General features: G+C 38.9%; 1 protein-coding gene across 4 annotated transcripts in view; it reads right to left on the reverse strand.

The window, feature by feature from the left end:
* The window catches only part of LOC106751404 (G-protein coupled receptor Mth2-like), a 15,885-nt gene extending 7,310 nt beyond the window's left edge, over nucleotides 1-8,575 (reverse strand). The window contains exons 1-4 of one of the 4 annotated variants that reach the window (XM_014632291.1): nucleotides 8,051-8,575; nucleotides 6,955-7,031; nucleotides 6,253-6,380; nucleotides 4,107-4,351 (exon numbers count right to left, since the gene is read on the reverse strand). In XM_014632291.1, coding sequence (XP_014487777.1) covers nucleotides 4,107-4,351; nucleotides 6,253-6,380; nucleotides 6,955-7,009 — 428 coding nt within the window. In that variant the 5' untranslated portion in view covers nucleotides 7,010-7,031; nucleotides 8,051-8,575. Of the gene's footprint in view, nucleotides 1-4,106; nucleotides 4,352-6,252; nucleotides 6,381-6,954; nucleotides 7,032-7,567 lie in introns of all 4 variants that reach the window. The other 3 variants (XM_014632290.1, XM_014632292.1, XM_014632293.1) reach the window with 3 other exon arrangements.
* Between the last annotated feature and the right edge of the window lie 6,369 nt (nucleotides 8,576-14,944).

The raw sequence follows: 14,944 nt of genomic DNA on the forward strand, positions 1-14,944 counted from the left end.
TATACGAGGGCAGTCCGATAAGTACTTAGCCTACAAAAGAAAAACCAAAATTTTGGAAAAGTGGCGATTTATTCCTCAACATAGTCTCCTTTTAGCTCGATACACTTGACCCAGCGATGCTCCAACTTCTTTAACCCATCTGAAAAATACGTTTTCTCGAAGTCTGCAAAGGCCTCCGTGGCGGCGATGACCTCCTCATTCGACTCAAATTTCTGCCCGGCGAGTGACTTTTTCAAGTTTAAAAACAAAAAAATGTCGCGCGGGGCCAAATCTGGAGAATACGGTGGATGGGGCAGCAGTTCATAGTCCAATTCGACCAATTTGACCGAATGAGGAAGTCATCGCCGCCACGGAGGCCTACTTTGCAGACTTCGAGAAAATGTATTTTTCAGATGGGTTAAAGAAGTTGGAGCATCGCTGGGTCAAGTGTATCGAGCTAAAAGGAGACTATGTTGAGGAATAAATCGCCACTTTTCCAAAATTTTGGTTTTTCTTTTGTAGGCTAAGTACTTATCGGACTGCCCTCGTATATATATATATATATATCTATATACACGACACATGTACTCGCCAAACTCGCGTCGTATCTACTTGCAAGAAGAGAATGAATTGAATAATTAACGATGAGCAAAGTTTACAGAGAAGCACCAGGATAAGCACGAGAACAACCTTCCGAGAAACGCGTCTCCGTAACCAACAGTGAAACGAGTTGTGCTGGTGCACGAGGAAGTTATTCGCGTTCAAGGATATCCGATTGTCACAGAAATCGTGATAAAGCTTCACAGTGATCGGAGATATTTATTCCGATAAGGAATAAATCATAAGACGCTGAGAATGTCTATGCGATTGATACCTCAATATTGTTCCTATCCGGATCTTGCATGAAACACATAACAAGCATTTACACGTTCCATCTTTTTTCAGAAGAAAGAGAGAGAATTTTTGCATTATTTTGTAAATATTATTTTTTTAATCTCTAAGTGAAAGAGAAAATAAAAGGAAAGAGAAAATTTGCAGTATATTAAAACGGTGTATTAACATACAAATGAGACGTGCACAGTGAAAAATCTTGTGTTAAATTTAACACATTTCACATGTCCCAAACGGCCCACACAAATTTTTATGTTAATTTAGCACAAATTGAGTATGTTGAAAAATATTATAAATACACACATATTACATAATATTTATATTATGAAAAATATTATAAATACACACATATTACATAATATTTATATTATGTAAAAAACTAACACAAAATTAATATCTACAATATGCTAAGCGATATTTAAGTATAAAAATATTATTTTTAATACTTACAAGTATTATTTTAACATTTATACATCCTGAATGCCTCGACACAAAATATCGAGGTAACATAAACACTATATGTTAAATTAACTATTATTAACAACACAAACACTATATGTTAAATTAAATACAGGTATGTTAAAAATTTAACACCAAAATTTTAACAAGGATCGATTTCACACAAGTACAAAATGTGTTTTTACTATGTATATTTTCTATTTTATATTCAAGTTGATTGTGATGTATATTTCATATATTCTATTTTGTTTCAGGTAAATATTTCACGGAATAAAATGCATCTTTACATATGGAAAAATGCACATTGTTATCGAATGAATCGCTATCGAGGCCATGTGTCATAAAAATAGATATGACGAAATGTATTTTGCCAATTTATCTGACGACTTTTAAAAGTTATAACATTTCCCAAAGTTTCTATCCGGATATGCGCGGATTGTAATTCGCGATAACACACAAGTCACTATATTTTACTCCACAATAAATATTAACAAACGCAATAGTTTGTAAACAAAAGCGCGGCGAAGTCATATTGTCTCACGGCGCGTAAGTTCATCAAGATTAAAAAAGACATGTCACTTTACGATTTCATCTCCGCCGATTATCACGCGGCACGATACAATTTTTCTTTTTTCTCGAGAGAAAGAAAATATATACATTATTTCGATGATACGTTATCTGCCGACTGTGACACTGATCGAACGTATCGAAGCCGCATAAAGCAAGTCGGTAAATTATTTTCAATAAAACGCGTAATTAACGCATCGACGTGTCACGCAGCTCGTAAATATCCGAAGAATGCAACATGAAGAGATATATTTACCGACAACACCGTCGTGGTGATGTTTCAATTATATGCGTCTCAATAAAAACGTTTTGTATTAAAATCAGTAAAACTTGTATTAAAATCGGTCCTTAAATATTCGTTAAAATTTTTGAGTCAAATTTTTAATATATGTGTATTAATTTAACATATTGTGTTTATGTTATCTCAACATTTTATGTTTATGTTGCGTCGACATATGTAATATGTAACATATTACGCGCAACATATTAATTTTGCGTTAATATTTGACATAATATTTAGTTACTTTTCAACATATTCACTTTGTATTAAATTAACATAAAAATTTGAATGGACCGCTTGGGACATGTGAAATGTATTTATTTCGTTATTGTTCACATTTAATATAAAAATTTCTATTGCATCGTAAATAATATTTTATATTTGTGTTAAAATAGGTCCTTGTCAAAATTTTTGGATTAAATTTTTAATATAAACCGTGCGTTAATTTAACATTGTGTTTATGTTACCTCAATATTTTTGTGTTCAGTCGATATTCAACATGTATAAATATTAAAATAACACATTTTATATTTCAGTGTCGATTAAAATATTACGGATATTAATTTCGTGTTAACTTTTGACATAATATTTATATTACTTTTCAACATATTCTGCTTGCGTTAAATGTAACACAAAATTTTCTACTGTGTACAATTCTACTGTGTACAATTCTCTTCAATGAAGAAACTATATATATGTGTTATATAAAATATATTCTCTCATCTCTCAGGATTGCCAGGCGTTATCTGCGAGATACTTGACGATATCGACAAAATGACACGCGTTATCGCTTACAATCGCTGCGGTATGATGTAAATGGACGTTCCGTGTAATTATTCCTTTTTTTTCTTTATTATACGTTCTAAAATTAACGACACGCGAAGAGGCATCGCGTAACGCGATCAAAGTTCATTCTCATTATGACACAATGAAAATCAATTTTTATCGTAGAGTACGATCAGGCGGCGTTCCGATCTATTGATAATGATTATCGATAGTCTATACGTTTTATTATGTAACGAACGAGCTCAATAGAAGATCATCCGCGACATAGCTCAAGAGATCCGATCGTTACGGATTCCTTCTTGCACTACAGATCTAAGTATGTTATTTTTAATAATAAATTGCGCATAAATGTCTAAAAATTATAAATTAAATTGAAACTTTTTTACACGTGTCTTGCATCATTTGAAACGTTTAGTCGTGTAAATTGTAAATTAACAGGCCTAATCATGTTAAATAACGTGATTTAAAACGACAAGAAATGTGTAAGAAAAACTATACACGGAAAACAGGAATTAGCTCCCACAACTAAAAATTAACTCTCACAGGCAAAAATTAGCTGTCCATACATTAATTAAACCAAAGTTTAATTAATTTAGCTAATTTTTTTCTCTATGTACTTAGTTTTTAGTAGGATTAGTCTTTTCTTTCGAAAGTTTTGAGATTCGAATTTCGAATCTCCGAAGATTCGAAACTTCGGTGTCCATTATTCGAATTTCGAATATATCGAAGTTTCGAAATATCGGAATTAAAAGATTCTAAACTATATAATGACTGGTACATCCATTCATTTACAAAAGAATACATTTACAACACTTCTCAGTCTTCCCTGAGTAAAATATATGTGGTTATTAATCTACAGCATTCGCAAGAATTGTACTCTTCAAAGCTCCGAAACCTCGCCTTTGAAAACGAATCCTTCGAAGCTCCACCTTACCAAAATTCGACTTTCCTTCGAAGCTTCGTAGCTTGAAAATTATCGAAGATTAACAGCTCTAGCTTTCAGCGCTCACAGTTAAAAACTAGATCTAGTAACTAAATTTCAGTTCTATTACATGGACATGTATTATAAGTTTTTAATTTGTGCAGCTATATATATAATAACACACTTGGATTTGCACAGTGTGCCATCTCGCTCGACACGTACTTTTTATATTGGCAGGGAATCCCCACAATAGCGACGAATCTCTCGCACTCCTTTCCGGGCAACACCATGCCCGTCCGGTTGGAGTAGCTGAAGGAGGGCGAGAAGCGCAACGTCGACGTGTCGTTCAAAGGCACGCACAAGGAGCCCATGTCCGCGCTCCTCACAAGAATCTCGTTCACGGAACAGCATTTCGCTACCAGCGGCAGCTCCTTGTATTCTTCCGGCACGAGGGAAGTCTCGTTTTGCTAAAGAAAAATCATAGGATATCGCGGGATCGTTGCAGCACGGCGCGACGTCGAGAGAGAGAGAGAGAGAGAGAGAGAGAGCTCGGAAACGAAATGAAATAAAATCTCGACGGGCCGAAATTGGAAAAACACATCCCGCGATGTGTCATGAATACCAATGAGGCGGATAACGATGCAAATGCGAAATAAATTGCTGGCGGCGCGTGAAAGAGCAATTTATCCGAACTGGTTTGAGAGATTCGGCGGCCACACGGGAAGATGGAAGAATCGCACGTTTCTCCCAGCAATCTTCTGGGACTTCCGTGAAAATGACGTGCATAACGATTTTGCATGCATGAACGGAGAGAGAGATCGCGTAAACAGCATACAATGTATGTCGCGTATTGTTATTCAGAAATAGTGATAAATTGAGCCGCGGCCTCTCGACGTACGTACGTACCGATTGTACGTCTTGAGTGCGGGACTGAATAAGATTCGCTGTCGAGATGCGACTTTGAACATTCCGGTTCGTCCGGCGCACCTTCGATCGACGATGTTCCGTGTAAAGCTCTCGCGATTGAAGTAATCTGGACAATATCAAGAAATAGCGATCGATGCGATCGATTGGCGCGCTCCAAATATAACTCCGCGAAAAAGAGAGAAAAAAGAGAAAGAGAGAGAGAGACAGAGTTTTATCCCATGTGATATATAAATATCCCCTTAAGCATACATAAAGCAATTTCGTCTGAAAAAACCAGTACAGAATATACACTTAAATAGAAATTTTAGTCCTATTTTAAGCTTAATTTAATTCTATATTACAAATGTTCAAAGATTTTCTATTGTGCTCTTTTGATGCTACAAATAGGGAAGCTATTGCCTTTTCTTCATTTGAAGACTTAACATAGAATTAAAAATTTCGACTCGGGCAGTCAGAAAAAAATAGCATCAATAGCCGAGTCGAAATTTTAGTCCTACTTTAAGTCTAATTTAGTTCTACATTAAATGTTCAAAGGTTTTTTATCCCTCTGTAGCATTAAAGAAGCATTTATTGCACTCCTTTGAAGCTACAAATGGGAACTTATTTCCGTTTTCTCTATTTGAAGAGTTAATGTAAAATTTAAAATTTCGACTCGGACATTCCGAGTCGAAATTTTAATCTTGAAATAAATCTACTAATTTCAAGTTCAATTTCAATTAAATCTTCAAGTGGAAAAAACAAAAATAACTTTCCACTTGTAGCATCCAAAAAGCACTAATAATGTAGATTTTTTTTTATTCTAGAAAGGGAATTTAGACCTTCTGGGGGATAATTTTAAATTTTACATTAAATTTCCAAATGGAAAAAACGAAAATAATTTCCTATATGTAGCGTCAAAGAAAGCACAATAAAGCACAATAAAGACCTTTGAATACTTTGTTCCCATATTCTGAACTCTCTTTCCTCAATAAAAGTGGTTTCTCAGCCAATTAGGTACTTCCTAAGCCACTCTTAGAGGCGTTTTTATCGATAAAAGAGAGTTCAGAATACGGGCCTCAATGTAGAACTAAATAAACTTAACGTAGAATTGAAATTTCAACTCGGATAACGCAATAAGAATGTAATAAAGAAAAGTGATAATATCCAATAGTGATATATCCAATAGTGAGTAATAGCTCTAGGGCGCAAAAACTATTCACGTAAAGTTCTGGCGATTGAAGTAATCTGGGCAATATCAAGAAATAGAGATCGCGATACAAACGCGATCGGCCGATCAGCGCGCTCCAAATCTCCAAATATAACTCCGCGAGAGAGAGAGAGAGAGAGAGAGAGAGAAAGAGAGAGATACATGGAGAGATGCGGCGTACGTGAGAAGATGGATAAATAAATTCGGGCTGATTTCGGTCTAGCGACATAAATATTCGCCGAAGCAAGTACTTACCAGCGGAATTGCGTATATGATGGGCGCCGTCGCTACGTCACTCGCGTGCGCAATCGGCGCCGAGAAGTGCGCGAGGAGGACGCAGACGCAAGCGAGACGCATCCTGGACAATAGCCGCGGCCTGGAGTCTACGAAATCGTCGGGCGAGATCAAATTTTCGCTCGGTTTCTCGCGGAGCAATGATGGGGAAACGCGACACGGTCTGATCGAGTCTCTCGGAGCATTAACCCTTAAATGCACAGTGTTGCAAATTTGCAACATATTTATTTTTCCTCTTCGTCGAGATCAAAGGCACACCTAAACGTGGAAGACCAAATTCTTCCTTAAAACGAAATATACAATCCAAAAGGCACAAAGGCAATGCTCAACATATGCCTCAGATTTTATTAAATATTTTTCTTATTTTCCGGGACTACTTATGAACCTAAAAAAAAATAATTTAGTAATAAAAAAAAATGTATGCATTTAAGGGTTAATATGCATCGCCGAGCATCGTCGAACTTCGGATTTCGCGCACGATTATCTATCCTCGGCGATCAACAGGACGGAATGACGGTTCGACCTCACAATCTCGATACGACAATGAGAAGACACGAGAAGCTAACGTTCGGGTCGCGATGACAGGGCGGGCAATTCAGTTCACACAGCGCTGTTTCGTCACACGGTATCGCGTCAGGATCTCGCACATTTATCTTGTCACACCTTGCTTACACTGCGCCGATAAGTCGCAGACGCTTCCGCGTAACGTGGGCGTCATTATTTGCCCGATCGACGTCGATCTGTATTAATTACCCGAGAAAAAATGATACATGATTGTATATAATTATATAAAATCATATGCACGAATTTTGCCCATACATGTCTATACGAAAAAGAAACGATGTCATGTCATTTGATTAAACGTCGATGTCATGCGCTGTCGGAAACGCAAATACCCAGAAGCATTGACTTCGATTGTATTTGCATATATGATTTGTAAACAACAGTAGGACAGTTCTTCGTTCTGGACATATGATTCTATATAGTCGGATATGGGCGAATTTCATGTAAGATCTCTTTTTTCCCGGATAAAAACTCGAATACGCTAGGCGCGTATTATTGGATGGCGCGCCGCAACCGGTGCGTCGGTGTTTCGCCGGCCGGCCGGCTTCGTCAAGCTGCATTCACGAGCGGGCTTCCTCGTAAAATCCCGCCGCGACCCACGCACGCGTAGACACACGCACATACACCTATTATTTTTATCGCGCTGTCACCGATCTTTCGCAATTTCTCCGAGTCGCGGGTGCACCTATCGTCACTTCACATTTCACGTTACCGTTGGCGTTAGGTCATTCGGGAATTCCGGCCGGGACTGCCCGAAACGCGACAGTCACGAAGAGATGACGTTACCGGGGAGTAACCTGGGGGGGTCCCTCGATCGAGTTTGAATGAAGCGACACTTTCTCCCGATCATTCTATTCCACGTGACCGCTTTATCGCGAGATACCTCCGAGGGATATCGATTTTCAACGGAGCGACCTTGAGCTCCGTCTTCATTTGCATAATTATTTCGGAACCCGAGGATCGTGACCCGCCGTGTCGCTGTGGAACGGAGACGTCAACTTTCGAAAACTCGAATTAAGGTGTTACCGGCAACACATTCGGTGTGTGATCAAGATGATACCAGCCGAGACGACGAGATCGAGAACGCACGTTCACGATGCGCGGTTCACCGACCTCAAACTTCCCGCTACTTCATCGCCGAAGGGGGCGATGCTTTCATCAAGGAAAACGAACAACGATCCTCTTTGCGTTTTACCATTCCCGATTATTCGGCGCGTTCTCCATTATTACACTCCTCCTCCTCCTCCGCGAACCGGCCTTTTCGACGGTGACGTTTTCCTCGGCCACGACGAGGGGAACGAATTTGCGTACGTCGATCGTCGTTGCAAGGACGCGCGCGAATGCGCTTCCGATTGCTCCGTGAATAATTGAACACCGTCTACGTTACGCGGCGTTAATAATAATCGGCTTTCGCACGAAACCACGCACGCACTGGCGCATAATCAACCGTCTGATCCGCGGCAGTTTCGATTCGCCTTGAATTGGCGGCCACGCGCACCGGCGATCCCCCCGAAAGAGATCCTTCACTGAGATTGCAGAGAAGCCGGCTTCTTCTCACGTTGTTTCGTTAAAAAATCGCTCTAACCGCTTACACTTCAACGAGTCGTTATCTCCCCGGTGAACCGCCGCAGCAAACGCGATAATTGCCGACCGGACAGACAACGTGGCCGGCGAGCGAAGCGACCAGGTGATCCCCACGTGCCTCGCTGATCGCCGTCCGAGAGCTCACTGGCCGGACTTCTCGATCCGCTCGCGCCTTTATCGAATGCGAGAGCGATCTCACTCGCGCGCGCGCCTCGGTGCGAACTCCGGCGAACGTGCCGGCGCGAGCTACGCTCGTGTGTATACGGAATGTAATAATAATAATAACAATAATAACGATACTTTATTGGACGCGGGTTGTACGTTGAATGATGAGTGTTTGTTAAATAAGAACGAGACTGAGAAAAAGGCGCAGCAATAACTGATTTTAATTCATTGTTTTCCTAAAACTAAGTTAAAGTCTAATAGATAATAAAATAATGTAATAAATATAACGTTGGAGCGAGATGCAAAGTAAAAATTACATATTATCGAAAACATAACGCGGAGTGCTTTTAATGCGGTCGTGTGCGGAAAATATACAGGATGTAGGTGATTAATATGAACGAGCTTCATAAGGGCGTAGAACGAATTTGAAGTGAACAAAAAAGTTCTTTACCACTTTGCAAGCAACACGCACAATTTCGAGTTATTATTGAAAATGACCATAGCACAGAGGCTTCTTTAATTAATAACTCGTAATTCTGCGTGTTGCTTGCAAAATGATACAGGACTTTTTCATTCAGAATGATCTAATCTACAAGTATATGACAACTGTTGCAGCGACAGACACTAGTATATTGAATCTTGAATCTCGAACCTTGAACCTGTCGCTAATTACAACTGTCATATACTTGCAGACTAGGCTACTCGGAACAAAAAAGTCCTGTGCTATTTTGCAAGCAACACGCAAATTTTTGAGTTATTAATTAAGGAAGACTCTATTGTATACCATTTTCAATAATTAATAACTCCAAGTTTAAGGCGTTGTTTGCAAAATAATAGAAAACTTTTCTGTCCATCTCAATCCGTTCTACGCCCTCACTAAGTTCGTCCATGTTGATTTGGGATACCCTGTATAAATATATAGGATACATCGAGGATATTTCACACCATCGCAGTTACCGATCGCCGAAGACGGATATTTATCCGATCGACCGATCCGCCAAATAATCGCGTAGTTGAGGACCCGCCTAGAGAAAGATCTCGTAAATTTTACAGCGTGATCGCACTCCGCGAGATAAATTATCGATGAGTTTACGTGGGCGCTATTAATAATAAATTATTAGCTACGTGTGTGTGTATAGTTCGATGCAAGCTCGTTGCACGTGAAACATGAACACGTTATCAATGTTTGCGCCAAGTGTCACGCGTGACTCGCACACGTCACCCGTCACGCATTCATTACACCTTTCGTTCTTTCATTTTCTCTCGCTCTCCTATCTTCCGACGATCCTCTCCTCGACGAACGACGATCGCGAAAAACAGAAGAAACGTAGAGGCGCATCCGTTCGCTTGATTACTCCGCTACTATTTTCGTACATCTGTCGGCGCTTTTTCGGGCGCTGATAAACGCGAATCGATACCGTCCGGTCGGGAAGCTCGGAGCTTATCGCTTATCCAAGAGGAGTTGCACATCTGACTTTTTTAAGATAACACGAGCACTTGAATGTTATAGCCATTACATTACACACCATCATCGAGATTAAGAGCGATTGCGAAATTTCATCGACAGTTGCTAGCACCGCGACCTCTCAAAATCCTGCGCTACCATTCAGTTTCACCGGAGGCAAAAAAATGAAATAACGTCTGCTTATTGGCAGAAAAAGTAACGAAAAGTGATTTCTCAGATATCAAAATAGTGACCGAAAGTGACATTTTCCTTCAAGTTCTGAAAATAACCACGGTCATTTAAGCAAAAAAGAAATACCTACTCTTATCTTTCTAGGTTTATATTTGAATAACTTAACGTACAGAGTGAGTCACTTGACTTTAGAAGCCTGAATATATAAAAAATAAAGCATAATAGAAAGAAATGTTCTGGACAAAAGTTGTAGAGCTTGGAAAGAGGTATAAGTTGATGACCTTCATTATATAGTCAATAATTCAAGATTTCTTCAAAGTCAGTTACGTTTTTTTTTTTTAATGGAATCATAGAGTTTCTTTAACACAAATTGATTTTCCTATTTATTCTGAATATAAAAGTGTTAGAATAAGATCATAAAAAAGTGAATATTTTTCGAAACATTTTACTTTTCATTCTCATATATTTCAATATAAAATATAAAATATTTCATAAAGTATTTACTATACAACAAAAGTTAAGGTCACAAATTTATACCACCTTACAAATATTACAACTTTTGTCCGGAACATTTCTTCCTATTTTGTTTTATTTTTTTATATATTTAGACTTCTAAAGTTAAGTGACCCATCCTATATAGCGAGTCCATTTTATAGTATGATTTGAAAGTTTATAACAAAGAAAAACCAAGGGCATTGACAATAAATACAAGTACACTTTTGGAGCAGTTTTATTAAGAAAAACGGCAAAGTCGGCAGCTCATGAAAAAAGTGACTATAGCGACCCATTGCGGACGATAGTGAGTTTTTTAATGACTTATCAAGAAAAAGTAACAAAAAGTGCCTGAATGGTAGGGCCGGAAACGCTACTTTTACGTTACGTTAATCGCGGTGACGGGAGGAAACGCATATACCGCAAGTTATCACCGCGATTTATCAGTGATGGAAATCTCGTGCAATTTTTTTCCTAGGAAATGATCGGTTTGATATCGGCTGATGTCTACAGCGAAGACGACGTAATTCTGCTAACATGCCGGCCACGTCATTCGGCCGGGCGAGCTTCCGGCCGAGTCCACTGATACCGGATTTCTACGACGGAAACAATACGATCGACGTTTCTCCGGATCGGAATCTCGATCGATCCGGCTTGATCTGCCGACGCGTGCATCTTCAAAACACGTCCGTGCTCTTACGTATAACGCGCAGCAGGGGGTGCAGCAGCGTGAAGTGTAAACGAAGACCGAGCTGCGCGTTAGCACGAGGGGGTGTAGCAAGGTGTTACGGTAAACACAGAATGGAGAACGATGTCGCTATTTCGGTCGATAACGCGATGCACGCGTTCATTATACTTGCACGGATATCCGGACACGCCAACTCTAGTTTCCTTCCTTTCGCAAACTCCCCTCAAGGTTTGGCGTCGAAAACTCCATCGGATGGAATAACGGGAAAATAAAGCTCGAGCACCGAGCACCGAGCACAATTCAGATATACATCTTAATGTATTCATCGTCATTTTATGACACAACTACTTTAACATCTTAATTAAGATCTTAATTAAGATGTTAAGGTAGTTGTAGCATAAAATGAATTTTTCAAGAACGCGTGGAACTTACACTACGATATATATAAATTTATTTTTATAAATTTGTTTATAAATATATAAATTTAAATACGACCAAATTATTGGCGCAATTAGAGAAGGATTGATCGTCCGAAAATTGAGACATTTGCAACCAAAGTTGACGCTTCTTGCACGCTTCTCATCCTTTACTCCTTGAGGTTAATGTCCTATTTTTAATTTCTTCTAAACCACTGTTAGGATTTGAGCGAAAAATTAATGTGATATTAAAGACTAATATAGACATATTGTGCAACAATTTCAGAATTATTGACCATTCTTCCATGTTTTAAAAATATAGCCATAGGAAGTTTACAGTTTACAGTTTATAGTGATACCCGCGATATAGGTGTTTACAAAAATGCACAAGGTCAGAAACCCCTACAGTATAGACGTCCAAGGGATGTCCTAAAGTATAGAAGACATCTCGATGGACTTCATAGGACGTCCATCGAATAAAGCGGGCTGTATGATAATTGATGGCCGTAATAGCGACTTAGCAATTGTTTTCCTTTAAGTTGCTTCTTAATTTTTGGCCATACCGGATCAGAATTGATGGATGACAATTCCAAACAAAACGTCAGATTTAACGCAATTGAAGATAGAAAGATAAAGTTCATCTTCGTCACTGCTTTTCTGCTTTAGTTGAGGGACAATGAAAATACTGATTTGTGAAACCCATGTGGAGAGAATATTGTGTCCGTTGCTGTCTGTAAGAAATAGTTTAAAAGGTTTAGGAATGTTGATTACGATGTTAACGCCAAACTACATTTTGGTCGTCCAAATGAGATGGAGAATGACAAATTGGAAGCATTGCTTAACAAAAACTCAGCCTGAACATTAAAAGAGCTTGCAGGGCAGCTGAGAGTTGATAAATCAACAATATTTTGCCATTTGAAAGCAATAGAAAAGATCCAGGAAAAAGAAAGATGACTATAAACTATAAACACGATTGCCACCGGCTTATCGTCTATCTCTCATTGCTTGTCAGGTGCAAAGAAGAATTTTTGTGGGCAATAGTTGCGGGTGATGAAAAGCGAATCTATTTCAACAGTCCTAAACGCAAAAAGTCATGGTTTTATCCCGGCCAATCATTGATATCCACAACAAACCACAACATCCACGGTCGTAAGGTTCTCCTGTGTGATTTGATGGGATCAAGAAGAAATGCTTTACTATGAATTATTACCATTAGGGCAGACAGTAACAGGAGATCGCCACAATTAACAATTGGCGTTTGAATCAAGCCGTAAAGGACAAACGCCCTTAAATAGCCGCGAATCAACGCAAAGCCATTCTGCTTCACGACGCCAGGCTATATGTTATCGTTGCGACTAAAGAGACGTTGTTTGAGTTAGATTGAAAAGTCCCGCCGCACCCAGCGTACTCTCCAGACATCGCCACATCTGATCTTCATCTATTCAGATCGATTGAGCACGGTCTATCTGATACACAGTTCCGAAATGAGGTGAAGAAGTACGAAAATGGGTCGATGAATGGATTACCTCGAACGATGAGTCATTTTATCGGCGCGAGATCAAATTATTGCTCGAAAAATGGCAAAAGGCTATTGATAGTAACAGCTAATACCTTGATTCAAATATATCTCATCTCATCGTTACTAATAAATAATATCTTACGAATTTTTGCAAATACCTAATTCATATACACACATTTAAATATTTAAATATCGCTTTCTATCATGTATGCACCTTTATTAACTCAACTGACATATAAATAAAGCATCAGTAAGAGAGATAAAAAATAAATAACATCTTCGTGTCTGTAATATTGTGAATGTTTTCTCTTAATTTCATTCAAAATTAATATTTATTATTAATTATTTATTAGTTAAAGTTGCAGGAAAGTATTTTTTTCAGTAAATAAACTTATGCAGAAACCCCTTAATATCGCCACCACAAATCCGGTACTGTACGATGCAACTGTTTTGAGTTTGACAATGCATGAACACATTCATGACTGGCATCGTCGTCTCTCCACGCGCGCGCGCGAATCCGGTACTCCTCGTTGCGAAATTCTTTTGAAAGCCTTGTTTACAAGTTCCAAATTCAAACGAGTCGATTCACCGTTCGGAAGCGAACGCGCTCGCTCTTCGCGTGGGTCTTCTAGTTTACTTTCGCCAGTCATCGTGCCAAAGGTCGAATATAGAATGCACGTCGTCACAGCGGACTTTGTATGCAATCTAATCGTTAACTATTATATCGGCTGCCATCGATCTTGTTCGGACTCAATAGTCATAACTCGAGTTAATAGTCAACTCATTCGCGTCCATTTCTCGATCCCCTAGGAGGCGCGCGCTTCAGACGAATCGTCATTACGACGAATGATGAAGAAGTTACGGCCGGGCCAGCCGGCCAGCCGTAAATATAGCGCTTGACGTAACATACTGTAAAGTAAACGTGCCACTTGTTCCCGCGTGTTGGTGAGCACGGAGGGCGTTTATACGTCTGACGAGAGAAGAGCCGGGAAGACGGGGGAGAGAAGAGTGAAAATCCAGATGACGTGGCACGACGCAACACGACGCGTAGGTGCGTAAGCACGCGACAAGGAAATCAGCCTGGTGACGTTCAGGACTTCCTAATCGAAGGAAACCCCGAACCGACGTCTCGCGATCTACGATAAGGTCGTCGTGAAGAGGTCGACATCCTATATTCTTATTTTTAGTCGGTTATAACAGTTAACGCTATCTTGAAGCTTGAATATAACAGCAATACTTTTTCCCTCTTGTTTAAGTTAGTGGTTAATCAATTACAGTGGGATAATATATTGCAACTTAATAAAATTATTCCTCTAATTATATTAAATATGTTCACAGTTGTAAATTAGACACGACATATTGCAATCTGATAAAATTATTCCTCTAATTATATGAAATATGTCCACAGTTATAAATTAGGTAGAGAGAGTTATATTACACATATATTAATTAAATTATTCATGATCCTTGATTGAGAATATAATTACTAATTAGCGCTGATGAACTGTTATTCTACTTTTTCAATCAATATTTCTTGTTGTATAAAATAAGCACGGATATATATATATATATATATATATATATATATA

The sequence above is a fragment of the Dinoponera quadriceps genome, unplaced genomic scaffold, assembly GCF_001313825.1.
Source record: "Dinoponera quadriceps isolate SergipeBrazil2010 unplaced genomic scaffold, ASM131382v1 scaffold8983, whole genome shotgun sequence".
In the NCBI taxonomy this organism is placed as follows: domain Eukaryota; kingdom Metazoa; phylum Arthropoda; class Insecta; order Hymenoptera; family Formicidae; genus Dinoponera; species Dinoponera quadriceps.